Raw genomic sequence first — 13,126 nt, forward strand, 5'->3', positions numbered from 1 at the left:
AGAAACATCTAAATGTTGTGGTTCTTGAAAGATAGAACCTTCTTTCAATTGTAAAAATCACTACGGGGATTTAAATAGCCTGCCTATGTAAGCTGTCTTGAATAAAGACCAAGAAAGGCGGTATATAAATACCTGTATTTATTATTATTATTATTATTATTATTATTATTATTATTATTATTATTATTATTATTGGCCTCCACACAGGGTCAAAGTGCATGAGATAAATTTCCCCCATGTGCGCATGTTAATGTGTGTTTAAAGGCACACCCATTAACACTGGGCAGTAGATTCCAGGGGAGACACCAATTTTCCTGCTTCCAGTCTCTGTAGAATTTCTTTAAGACTGGGCTGGTCCTGAAAGCCAGTCTGGAACCTCTTGCGTTATTTCCCCAGCTCTTCATTGAGGTTTGTCTCCAAATAAGAAGCAAACACTGACAGTGAGGATATAGTGTTTATTTAACTCAAACACACACTTCTTGCCACCACATAATGTGATAGACATTCAAGTATGCAGCAGTTGCTAGGGTTTAGGAAAAGAGAGAGACTGTCCACTCTACATTACAACACACTTTTACATGCAAGTTACAAAGCAGGGTCTGCACAGAAGCCCTTCAAGCTTATACCATCAAAAAAATATCTTTCATCAGGTGACAGCAGTCCTGCTTAAAAAGAGAGACTGAGGCTGCAATCCTAACCACACTTTCCTGAGAGTAAGCCCCATTGAACAAAATAGGACTTACGTCAGAGTAGACCTGGTTAGGATTGTGCCCTGGTTATGCTTAATTTCTGGGTAGCTTCTAGTCACCCTAAAGCAGAGATGAGCGCTTCCTCCTAGTCCTAAGCCACATTTTTATTATTATTAATATTTACTAAAAATGGTTGGCAACCTTCAGTCTCGAAAGACTATGGTGTAAGCCTACAGCACCTGGAATTCCGAGGCGGTCTCCCATCCAAGTACTAACCAGGCCTGACCCTGCTTAGCTTTCAAGATCAGAGGAGATCGGGCTGATCTCGGAAGCTAAGCAGGATCAGGCCTGGTTAGTACTTGGATGGGAGACCGCCTGGGAATACTGGGTGCTGTAGGCTTATACCATAGTCTTTCCAGACTGAAGGTTGCTAACCATATTTACTAAGAACATTTATAAACTGCTTTTCAAGAAAAGGTAGTTCACCAATTAGTATACACAGCAAAATCAATTCATAAATGGTTGGCCATCACCTGGGAGTTAGTAGGATAGACCTGTCATAGAATTAGTACTCTAGCAGCTTTAATTTGGAATCCTTCCTAGGCACTATGACATCATGTCATGACGACATCAGGCCACATGCAGATGTTAAGGATGGCAAGGATGTAGGCAGCACCTGCAGGATCAGGACCCTCTGGGTAAGTCTTATTATGAGGAACATCACACAGCAGAAGTGGACAAATGGTGGTTGTGAATACCTTGATGTGGTCAAGATTTTCTGTATTAAATCATGCGACATTATTGCTTTTGCTACCTCTGGATAGGAATGGGGTGATGTGTGTGTTACTACTTTGCAACTCCCTGATCAAGGTTAACATTTTTCACCGATCAGTCTAACAATAACTGAGCTTATTCCATCCCAGCCAGGAATTTCCCTCCACTGGGGTTGCCAGTGTGTGGCTCAATGATGTCAGCTGTTGCTTTCACACATCCTCTCCCACCTGCTGCTAGGAGAAACTAGAATCACACTTGCCGCAGTAGGCAGGGAAGATGAATGAAAGAGTAGACCCTTCTCATATAGAAGATGGAGATGGACATCATATCACTGTGTCAGAGTTGTTAAATCAACAAGTATCACATTCCCAGATCAGGAGACAGCAATCCTACTTCCCACCCACTTTCTGAATTAACTCCTTTCAACGTTTCCCCCCAGATATCAGTAACTACCATGAGATCGTCTATGTTCTGACATCAGTGTGCTGGCAGTGGTACTGAGGATGAGATCTCAGGTAATTTTCCAGGAATAAATAATATTCTATATATATATAATATAATATATATAGAATATATATAATCTATATATTCTATTCTATATTATATATAATCTTTACTATATTAAGTCAAGAATTACAGTTTATGTTGAAGATCCAAGACAGCAGCCTCAATTGATAACCTAAATTACACATGATAGGTGACAGCCAACAGCAGACTCTGCCCTGTTCATGTACAAAGTGTAAGTGAGGGAGGTGGTTTAAAGTGCCAAAGTTACGGATTGGGGGGCATGTTAAATCCCACTTTTGCCGAGAATTCTCTCTGCCTCCCCAGCACTTTTAGTTCAGCCAGGCTCACTTCTTGTGTCAGAGCCTAGGTGGAAATGATTGGGTTGCAACTCAGTGGTAGAACAGCTGCTTTACCTGCAGAAGGTTCCAGATAGGGCTCTCCTGGTAGACCTGGGGAAAGCCCTTCTCTGAAGTGCTGGAGGACTGCTCCCCGTCAAACAATATTGGTCTAGAGATGGACTAAGGGAACTGATTTGGTTTTAAGTAGCTTCATATGGGGGAAGAAGGACCTTGGAAGGCATACTGCTGTGGCAAGAGAGACAGGTAGGAGAGGATTCCGCACTCTTATACAGTACACACCTCCTTGACCCTTTAAAATAATAGCCTCATCCCTGGCTTTATGCATGAATGGGAAGGAGGTACTCTTAAAGGCATGGGCCACCATCATGTGTGATCTGGACCTCATGCACACTAAGTCCCCAAGTTACGTACTGGTTCCATTCTGGAGCTTTGTCCGGAAGTTGAAACAGCCATCCATGATTTAGATGTTCGTAATTTGAGGGAACCAATATGCTGTGAATATTTCAACCTGGTGCCAAACTATTTTTCTACAATGAAATGAGACTATGCCTCTCCTACAGTGACAACACACAACACACTGTTAGAGATCACCAAGGAGACATTGCCTTGTGTTCTTGCTAGCCCTGGAACCCAAACTCCTTGTACTTGGCGGCCATGTCATTCCGGAACAGCTCCAAGGCCTTCCTCATTGCTGCTTGGGAATCAGCCCCGAAGTCCCCAGAATGTTTATCGGCAATGACGCCAACAATAATTTCAGAAATGAACTGTACAAATAGAAGAAAGAAAGAGAACTGCAAAATTAGACCCTTGCAAGTAAAGATATCTCAAATAAGAAAAACAAGGCAGACTGCTAAGAGGCAGAGCCAGCCGTAAAGCACACAATATTTACCAAAAATCCCAATCCTAAGTGCATTCACTTGGAAGTAACAACAGATTCTGTACACTACATGTACATTGATTTCTCTGACTTGATAGCTAGCAGCAGCTAAAAATATGTGGATTGATTTTTCAGACTAAATCCATGGCAAAGGGGATAAGATAGCTTTAGCAGTCCCTGCCATGGGTCATAGCCTGATTGTTCGTTCCCCCCCCCCCCAACGCACATACACAACATGCTATTGGTAGTATTTTTATGGCTTTTATTGAAGCCAGCACTTTAAAAAAAAACTATAACGGCACATGGGGTGAGCTAGAGCCGGGCAAGGAATCATGGTGGGAGCTCCTTGGAGAGTGAGTGAGAAGAGAATAGCACAGTGGCAAGGTGGCCAGGCAGGGGGCCAGGGAGTGACAAGCCAAGGGGCATGCCAGGGAATGTGGCAGGCAGATGAATGGTGTGGCACACCTCCACCACCTTTCTCAGCCCATGGCTCAAAGCAGTGCTTCACCTGCTTCATGAGTGGCCCAGCCCTGCAGTTATCAGAATCAGGCCTCACACTGTTTTGACTGAAATGTACTTCCAAACATGCACAAACAATTGTAGCCTGAGGCCCAAACCACATGGACCACTCAATCTGTATCATTACAGGCTTAGGTGTAGGAGTGAGGCTGTGATTTGGTTTGGGACTGTAGCAGGCAGATAGGGGTAATTTAACTTTTTATTTCTGTGCCATTTTCCCACTGCAAATTGCCACAACAAGGCAGCACTTTAACTTTAAAATGCTATTTGCTACAGTGTGTGTTTGGTTCAGCAATCTGGGCTGCAGTCTATAAGATTTACTCTGAAATAGTCTAGGTCAGTGGTTCCCAAACTTTTTCAACTGGCAGCTCCCTTGACCACGTTTGGCTCCCCATCAGGGCTACAATCCTATATATCAGGGGTGCTCAAACTTTCAACTTTAGGGATGTTGGGCCTTTAACAAGTGTATAGAAGAGAGAATTGCAGCAGGTGCAACTTGTCATCCCACAGATGACAAGCTGCACCTGCTGAAATTCTCTCTTCTATACACTTGTTAAAGGTCCAGCATCCCTAAAGTTGAAAGTTTGAGCACCCCTGCTATAAATTGTATAGAGCAGTGGTTTTTTTCATAAGGATTCTGCAGCTCCCCTGGCTGGTTTCTGCAGCTCCCCAGGGAGCCATGGCTCACAGTTTGGGAACCACTGGCCTAGGTGCTAGCCCAAAAACTTTCATGAGACTTCTGGACAGAGATGTAACTAGGGTGGAGCCTGAGGGGCATGTGCCCCAGGTGCTACGCCATGACTCCCCCTCAGGCTTTGCCCTAGTTTCAGCAGAGGCACTGGTGGCTTCATGCCCCCTCCCATTCCTTCTCCTTCAAAGGGGAGCCTACAGAGGAGAAGGAAGAGGGGTGTGTGAAGCTGCCATAGTGAGTGCTCCCTCCTCCTGGGAGAACCCAGAAATGAAATAATGACATCATATTATGATGTCACAGCTCGGAGCACTGGGGCAGAGTATAATGATTCTGCTTCTGGGAGTCCAGCCTGAAGCCTCTTCTTAGGGCCGTTCTTCTGTGTGCATTTGGGAATGTATGAGGGGTAGGTGGGGGAAGGGGTTATGGATTTATTTTTGATTTTTATTCTCATCATGTACACAAAGCAGAAAAATGATTCATACTGTCTTTCACACTACCTAAGAGACATGCAGATTCTCACATGGAGGTCATCTCCACATCACGGAGGCGGCAGCATAAATTCAGCATATGAAATGGTAATCTGAAGAGCTGGTGCAGGAAAAGGATAACCCCATTCTGTCCTCCTGCACAGCTTTGAAAAGTGACTGTTTTGTCCTCAAAAGCTAGACTTGCTCTGCAGAATGTATCCCATGCGAGAGAGGAATGTTCTGTTCTCTCACCCTTACCTCACGCCTACCCTGAAACTGGGGAGTCCACCCTGGAGATTTGTCCAAACCCAAACTGGAACTTTAAAAAGCTGTAAACTTTTTTCTTTATCGTTAGGCTTGGCTTTTAGTAGCTGGTTTTAAGCCAGTACAGGATAAGGTTTTTGGTTTTTATTATAATTTATCTATTTTAAGCTAACTTTAATTGGGCACTTTTCTGCGTATGAACTTTTATTGTTTTTTTCCACAGTCTTTTGGGAGGTGAAGAGGGCAAATGGGAATTTGACTAACATAACTTCCTCCTCAAATAAATTCCTCCTGGAGTGGGAACTCTAAAATTGGGTCTGCCCACAAAGGACGTAATTTCAACTGCATAAAACCAAGTAGGTGGGGAGAGGTGATCTGGAGAATGCCAGTTACTTTTTTCCCCTTCCTCTTCCAGTGATGCTGGAAGGAGAATGAGTGGGGAAAGCTCCTTTCTCATCACTCCTCTCCATTCTGATATGGACATGTACCTTTAAATGCTATGCAAATATGGAGCAAGGAGAGGTATAGTGAACTACTCCTTCCTCACACAGCTTTAAAGCTTAAACCCCTCATGTGAACAGAGTGAGGGAAGGGAAGGGACTGATCTGATTCCCACTGCATTTAGCAAGCATGGCGTGGGTCAGTGCTTCCATTTAGCAAGCAGGGATACACGGTGAGCTGGAGGGAGGTGGTGGCAGCTTCAGAGTGAGGAACACCCTAAATCTGTCACTCTGCCCAGCAGCTGCCTTAATACAAGCCACATCACAGGGCTTCAGGATTGGGCCAGCCATGCAAACAGACTGCAGAAGGGCAGGGCCCTCCTATCTATGAAGCTGAGTGATGCAGTTGCTTCAACTGGTGGGTGGAATAGGATTGCCCACCTCCACCAGTCCTCCTCCCCCGCCCCACTCCTTAGTTTTGAAAAGAAAGAGGGGAATCAAGCAGAAGAGAGTATCTCCAGCACACTGGCTTGCCAGTCTTCTTTCCTCTCCTTCACACTTCCATCTGCTCTCAGTTTCCCTCTTCTTTTTCAAATTCCAGAAGCATGAGAAGTGGCAGATGTTGTGGTGCCCTGCCAGGTAAGGAGTGGTATTTGGCCTGCTTCCTCAGTGCAAGGAAGGACTTTGACCAGCTCTGCAGAAAGGAATGCCAACCTCCCATCTCACCTGTATCCTGGTTAATCAGGTTCACAACCCACTTCCCACACATGCATACCTCAAGGAACTTGACTGGAATTTTGTGTTTCGTAGCATGGGTTTCTGCCAGTGGTTTGAGCTGAGCCTCATGATGCCCTTTCTGCTTAAGGATATTGCCAAGGGCGCTGAGGACGGTGGTTCCATGCTTCTTCAGTTCTTCTGAGCTTTTCATCTCATCCAGCGTCTTCAGATGTTTGAACTTGTCAAAGAGCTCTTGGGTCTCAGGATGCTTCTGAAACAACCTGCCAAATGAATTGAAAAGCTGAATAGGGAGTGAATGGGTGACGGTGAGTAAACTGGATACCCCCCAAAGATGGCACGCTCTTCCTTCCCTTGTCTTTCTTTGCAGCTTTCTAATCTCCTAATATCATGATAATGAGGGGCAATGTTGGCAGCCTTGATGGTCACTCTTCCATAGGAACAGTGGAGAATTGGGCTGCCCACCTCTGAAGTCAAACCACTCTATGTGAATCTCTTGCACTAACATTCAGAAGAGGAAGAGCTGTGATTAGTGCAGAAGGAGGTGACCCAGGTGGTGACTGGAGCTGGGTGGTTTGATTTGGTTGGATTGCTGCTTCAGCAACTACACTGGCTGCCCATTCAATTCCAGACCCAATTCAAGGTGACAGTATTGACCTTTAAGGCCTTTCATAGTTTGGGTCCAGGTTATCTGAGGGACCACCTTCTCCCATACATTCTGGCCTGCCCTCTTAGGTCATCTGAGGGGGCTTTCCTGCAAGAGGTCTCCCTGTCTCAAGTTAGACGGATGGCAGCACAGGGGTGAGCCTTCTCTGCAGTAGAGGCTCCATTACAAAATTCCCTACCAGGGGGAATTAACAACTACCCCCCCTCATGGCTTTTCAATGAGGGCTCAAAACATTTGTTTTGTCAGATGTTTGGGTGATGGGTTGGTGTCTGCCCTCTGTGCCTCTAAGGGCGCAATCCAAAGCTGCGCTGGAGCAGGCAAGCCAGGAGGCTTGCGCTGCATCCAACACAGGTTCGTTGGCTGCAGCGGCTCAGCCACGGGCAAGGGGAAGTTCTTCCCCTTACCCGTGGGTAAGGGCTGCGCGTCCTTATGGGTCTCCTCGGACCTGTGACACCTCCAGAGGTGGTGCAAGTCTGAGGAGAGCGGAGCAGCACGAATCTGCTCCGCTCTCCCCCTGGGACAGGGGTTTGGGATCTGGCATAACCGCCGGGTCCCAGCCCCGCCCCCGGCTCCCCACGCGCCCGCCCCCATTTATCCAATAAACATGCAATTTTAATGTTGACTAAAGATTTAGGCCAAAATCCAACAAAGAATTGAGCCTGCATGCTTAAACCCAATGAAAATACGTGGGACTGAGCATGCTTGATGTCACTCTGGATTGTGACCATACATTTTTACCAGTTCTGTTAAGTTGGCAATGATACTGTTGTATCTCTCCTAATTGCAAAAAAGTTCTGTTCTTTAACCTTCCCAGTACCCAGGAAGACAGAACAACATTCTACAGAGAAATTTCTTATCTGAACTAGCTAGATAAAGTATCTTCATACCCGATTTATCTAAGATATAAGCCACATTTAAATGACGTATAAGTCATACTTGACTTATCTAAATGAAACATCTGACAGATGTCAGATATTATGGATCGCTTATGGCTCAGTAACTAACTAGTTCTTTAAATATGGGAAGCCAACGTTAGGATAAACAGTCTGTTCTCACAATGGGAAAAGGTAAGCCTGTCCTACGGGGCAACTTGGATCTCCACCAGATATTTTGCTGACGGAAGTCAGGGCAGCCCAGTGTAAGGCTGCCTGGCCTGAGAAGGGAGTTAGGATAAGGCGGAGAAGGCCTATGCAATACCGCCCCCCTCCTGAGCCTGATCCACTCCCGTTCATAAGAACATAAGAACAGCCCCACTGTATCAGGCCATAGGCCCATCTAGTCCAGCTTCCTGTATCTCACAGCGGCCCACCAAATGCCCCAGGGAGCACACCAGATAACAAGAAGACCTGCAAGGCATTCTGGGAATTGTAGTTAAGAACATAAGAACAACCCCACTGGATCAGGCCATAGGCCCATCTAGTCCAGCTTCCTGTATCTCACAGCGGCCCACCAAATGCCTCAGGGAGCACACCAGATAACAAGAAGACCTGCAAGGCATTCTGGGAATTGTAGTTAAGAACATAAGAACAACCCCACTGGATCAGGCCATAGGCCCATCTAGTCCAGCTTCCTGTATCTCACAGCGGCCCACCAAATGCCCCAGGGAGCACACCAGATAACAAGAGACCTGCATCCTGGTGCCCTCCCTTGCACTGGCATTCTGACATAGCCCATTTCTAAAATCAGGAGGTTGCACATAGACATCATGGCTTGTAACCCGTAATGGATTTTTCCTCCAGAAACTTGTCCAATCCCCTTTTAAAGTCGCCCAGGCCAGATGCCATCACCGCATCCTGTGGCAAGGAGTTCCACAGACCGACCACACGCTGAGTAAAGAAATATTTTCTTTTGTCTGTTCCAACTCTCTAAACACTCAATTTTAGTGGATGTCCCCTGGTGCTGGTGTTATGTGAGAGTGTAAAGAGCATCTCCCTATCCACTCTGTCCATCCCCTGCATAATTTTGTATGTCTCAATCATGTCCCCCCTCAGGCACCTCCTCTCACCCAGAAATGCCCTCTCCCTGCCTTCCCGCCACCCTACCCACAGTCCTAGATTGCTCTGTGTCTTGCTTCCCTGTGCCAGCAGCCAGGAGCCACAAATGCAGCTTTGGCAGGGTGGCACAGGCAGCACCACCAGTGCTGCTTACTCATGTGGTGTCGCAATGTGCCTTATGACACATTTGTGACGCCTTCTGCCAGCACAGGTACTGCTGCACTGGCAAAGCTCCTAGTTTGGATTGTGTTCCCAGTCTACTAGATCCTTGCTTTGCTGACCTTCAAGAAATAATGTCAACCATAGCACTTTGTACAGGTTTATAATAAGAGGTCAGGGCTGGACAACTGTGGTTCCAAACCTCTTTTACTCGTGTTCATTTCTGTTAATGATTCATTCAGTAATGCCAATTACAACAGCAAAGATCACAATGCCCTGTATCGAGGATTAGAAATACCAACCAGTCAATACGCTTTTATCCTGATAACCATCTGATAAAGGCACCATATATGGAGGCCAACAACAATTAAAGTCCCCATTTTGCCTGCAGAGTTATCTTCCTCTCTGTTCTGCCCATACGACTTTTAACTCTCAGCAATGTGCCAAGTAGATTCCTAAATAGTAAACGCCTGAAGTCAACACCCCGGGAACCTGCTTCTCAGATTTCCATCACCAGCTTCTGCTTACCTGATGATGACTTCCTGCCCATGCACAGGGAGGTCTGGTTCTACTTTTCCCCAGATCTCTACAACCTTCTGCCATTCCTGGTCACTGAGCCCCATAATGTCAGTGCTCAAGAAACAATGGAAAGTGAGCTAAATAAATACAAGCAGCCTGTGTGGTCTTGCTTGAGTGAAGCATGAGCAGAGTGACCTGTGGGTTTAATAGGCTGGCTTACAGACTGGCACCTGTCACTTGACAGCTCAAGTCTAGGTCACTCTGGTCAAACCCTCTCCCCCCCCTCTCTGGAAAGCTATTTTGAGTCAGGTGCTATTGTGGCAGGCCCAGATGAAATAATTGCTGTGTCTGGTATCGAACTGGCACAAGTCCCATCCCATGGTGAGCAGAAAGGGCACTGCCCAGCTCCAGTGCCAGGAACTTGTTACTCAGTTTCCATCCTGAGAACAGACAAGGCAAGGTCTCGTATCTGAGATGCAATGTTGAGGGCCCAATTGTGCTCCACAACCGGAGCAGCTAGCCCACACTGGGGGGGAGCTGGTTTTTTACTCCTTTCCCTCGTACTTTTCCCAGACTAAATTGCACTCCCAAGTTGCCTTTAAGTCCACTTGGGGGGAGGGGCACCAACATCTTTACTTGTTCACAGAGGAGCTAACTGCAACTTTGGAGGGGGCACATTAAAAAACCTTCTCCCCACAGTGCTACTCTGACCCAACTCACACCTCCCACTGCTGTGTTTAAGTAAAAATAAAAATGTCTGGCGATCCACTGCTGAATCACCCACATCACATGTAGTTCTGGCCCTCAGAACTACAGTCTCGAGAGGGCCAAGACGGACCTCATTCACCAGTCGCCTGCTTGACCTTGGACTCACTCTCAGCAAGAACGTTTCCCATTCCTTGGCTCTCTCTTTAATGTTGCCATTAATTTCAGTGGTGCTAAGAAAAAATAGCGATGGTGCTGGAAGTGTCAAATCACAGAAAGTCGACCTTGCGTACTGTGTTTGGGAATTCACTTTCCTGAGGCCTATGTCTGCTTTCCCTCTCCTGTGTGACATGACACAGGTCCTCTCCCCTTCTGCTCAGAGACAATTGCCTCTGTGCTTCAGGCTTCACTGGAAGAATTCACAAGTGGTTGGGAGGTACAGTTTGTGATTGCTGACAGGGCTGGCTCCAAGTTTCATAGGGGCCTTGGGATGTGGCTGCCTTCCATGAGCCCCTCCTCCCTGGGTAGGTTCTGAAGTAGTTGCTTCACCACCACGCCAAAGCCATGGGCACAGAGACAGGAATCAGCAGCAGGCTGGCACAAGGGCCATGGGTCCTCAGCATCTGCCCATGTGGCTAACCCCTGATGCCAGCCCTGGTCGCCAAGCCACTGCAAAGTGTCTCCTCTTTCCTCAAAACAAAGAAATGTTTAAAAAATTGTGACCTTGATTTTAAAATGAAAAATCTGGTTCTGATACCAGAGTCTGCCCCATGACTTTGGGAATCCTGATGGAGGTTCCTCTCTCATCCATTTGACCTGATTGCTGCAGAAGGCCATCCGGAATGTGGAATTGGACAAACGGGGAGATCCACAGTAGCTGGTGGTTTGTACAGTGTCTTGTGAAAGCCTGGCTTCCCTGATAACACTCTGTCCAGTGAGCAGGCTGGCCTTGAACATCTTTGCACAAGCTCTAATAAGGCATAACTGAAATACAGAAACGTTGGTTCAATACACAGTCTTTGGCAGAATCGTGTGACTTAGGAGTATACACTAGTGCAGATGGTGAATAAATAGAAGTGATAATGCTTTTATCTGAAGTTTGTTGGGCATTTGGTTTCAGGTTCAGCATGATCCGCATCTGCTTTCATGATGTCAAATTACAGGAAGCACACCCTAGAATCTGGCGCTGAGGTATACCCTAAAACCACGGGCTCGAAGCTGAATATTGACAACAAACGCAACATCAGTGCTGCTAAGCCTTGAATCTGTCGTACATGATCTACTGTCATCTGGTGGCTCTGGATGAGAAGTGCAGTAAGCAAAGATTATTCATATGCATCCCAAAATTACTTTCAGGACATTTATGACACTGGCAAATTATGCACAGCGAACATCCAGGGCTGTGCCTTGTGATGCGATGGAACATGTGAAACACTGCTCGCAAAAGGAGCAGAGGGGGATGCACTCATTCTGCAGCCACCTCTCTGAGCTTGCAGGACCAGAACTGTAGGACAAACACACAGAATTACAGATTGATGGGAAGTTAGTCAGGGAAGGTGAGCTAATAAATGTCTGATTAACAGGGTGTGAATTGCTATTAGATTTAACATTAGTTACCCCTTGAGCAATTCCTTGAGCATCTGCATACCCGGGTCAGATAAGAGAGGTTTGCCACAGACCTTCTGGTCGTATTAAGCTACTGCTTCTGCTTACATTAGGCTACTACTGTTAATTGTTACTGCTATTATAGTTGGTTTTATTATTGCATTATATTGTGGTTTTAATGTTTTAAGTCGCCTTAAGCACTGGGAGCACTGGGATAGAAATGTTTTCAAATGAATAAATCACTAAAACAGTCCTTTCATTTTGTAAATGGAAGGTAGTGGCTATTTTACTAGCCCACTTTTGTACTGTGTGAATTTTTCAAACTCATAATGGCAAACTTCAGGACATAGGTTGGCCCTCAGTATCCACAGGGGATCCATTCCCAAAACCCCCGCAGATACAGAACTCACAGATATTGAGATCCACTGGGCGGGAGGGCTCAGAGGACCTGCAGACATGTTTGTAAGTGTCTTCCAATTGCGTCTGGAGGTGTTTTGAAGTGTGGTGAGATTGCACGTGGCCTTCTCACACCTCCAAAGGCCTCTGGGAGGTTTCTGGCAGGCACTTCTCCAGTCAAACTGGAAGTGAAGTCAGAAGTCTTCCGGAGGCCATCTGAGGCAGGAGGAGGTCAGAACAACTCCCAGACACAATCGGAAGATACTTCCAGTCTCTTGAAGCTCTCCGGACTGCAGATCAGCACCCACTATGAGTCAAATCCGCTGGTGCCACAGATAAGGAAGGCCAACCTGTAACTTCATGTAAGACTTCACTTCTAGGTATCATGACCATTGTTCCCTTTAAGCTGCACATCTGCATTGCCATTCAGCTGAAACCCTAGCCAAGCCAATCTCTGCTCAGCTCAAAGCTCGGTGGTCTCAGAAGTCCAGCAATGACATGTGATGGCATCACCATGCATCCAGAAATTCCACTGAGCTGCCACACTGCCAGCAAAGGGGTCCTTGCAGTGTTGTGGATTCTTTATCGGTAATACTGGTCTCCTCCATGCTAAAGGAGGTTCACAGAGTGATTTGGCCTGAGGGAGCTGGTTGGATGCTTACCACTTCTCTCATGGGCTTAGGAACTACTGAGAAATGTTATTGGATCAGTGTATATGTATTTTTAATGGATTATTGACAGAAAGCCTGGACCATATGG

The 13,126-nt window shown here is 46.3% G+C and overlaps 1 protein-coding gene across 1 annotated transcript; it reads right to left on the minus strand.

The window, feature by feature from the left end:
• Positions 1-435: 435 nt before the first annotated feature.
• MB (myoglobin) lies at positions 436-9,859 on the minus strand. Its single transcript, XM_066633231.1, has 3 exons — positions 9,671-9,859; positions 6,363-6,585; positions 436-3,093 (listed from the first exon to the last, which is right to left on the minus strand). The coding sequence occupies exons 1-3, from the start codon at positions 9,763-9,765 to the stop codon at positions 2,947-2,949; spliced, it is 465 nt and encodes a 154-aa protein (XP_066489328.1). The 5' UTR covers positions 9,766-9,859; the 3' UTR covers positions 436-2,946.
• Positions 9,860-13,126: the final 3,267 nt, after the last annotated feature.

This window comes from Tiliqua scincoides, chromosome 7 (assembly GCF_035046505.1).
Source record: "Tiliqua scincoides isolate rTilSci1 chromosome 7, rTilSci1.hap2, whole genome shotgun sequence".
Lineage (NCBI taxonomy): Eukaryota > Metazoa > Chordata > Lepidosauria > Squamata > Scincidae > Tiliqua > Tiliqua scincoides.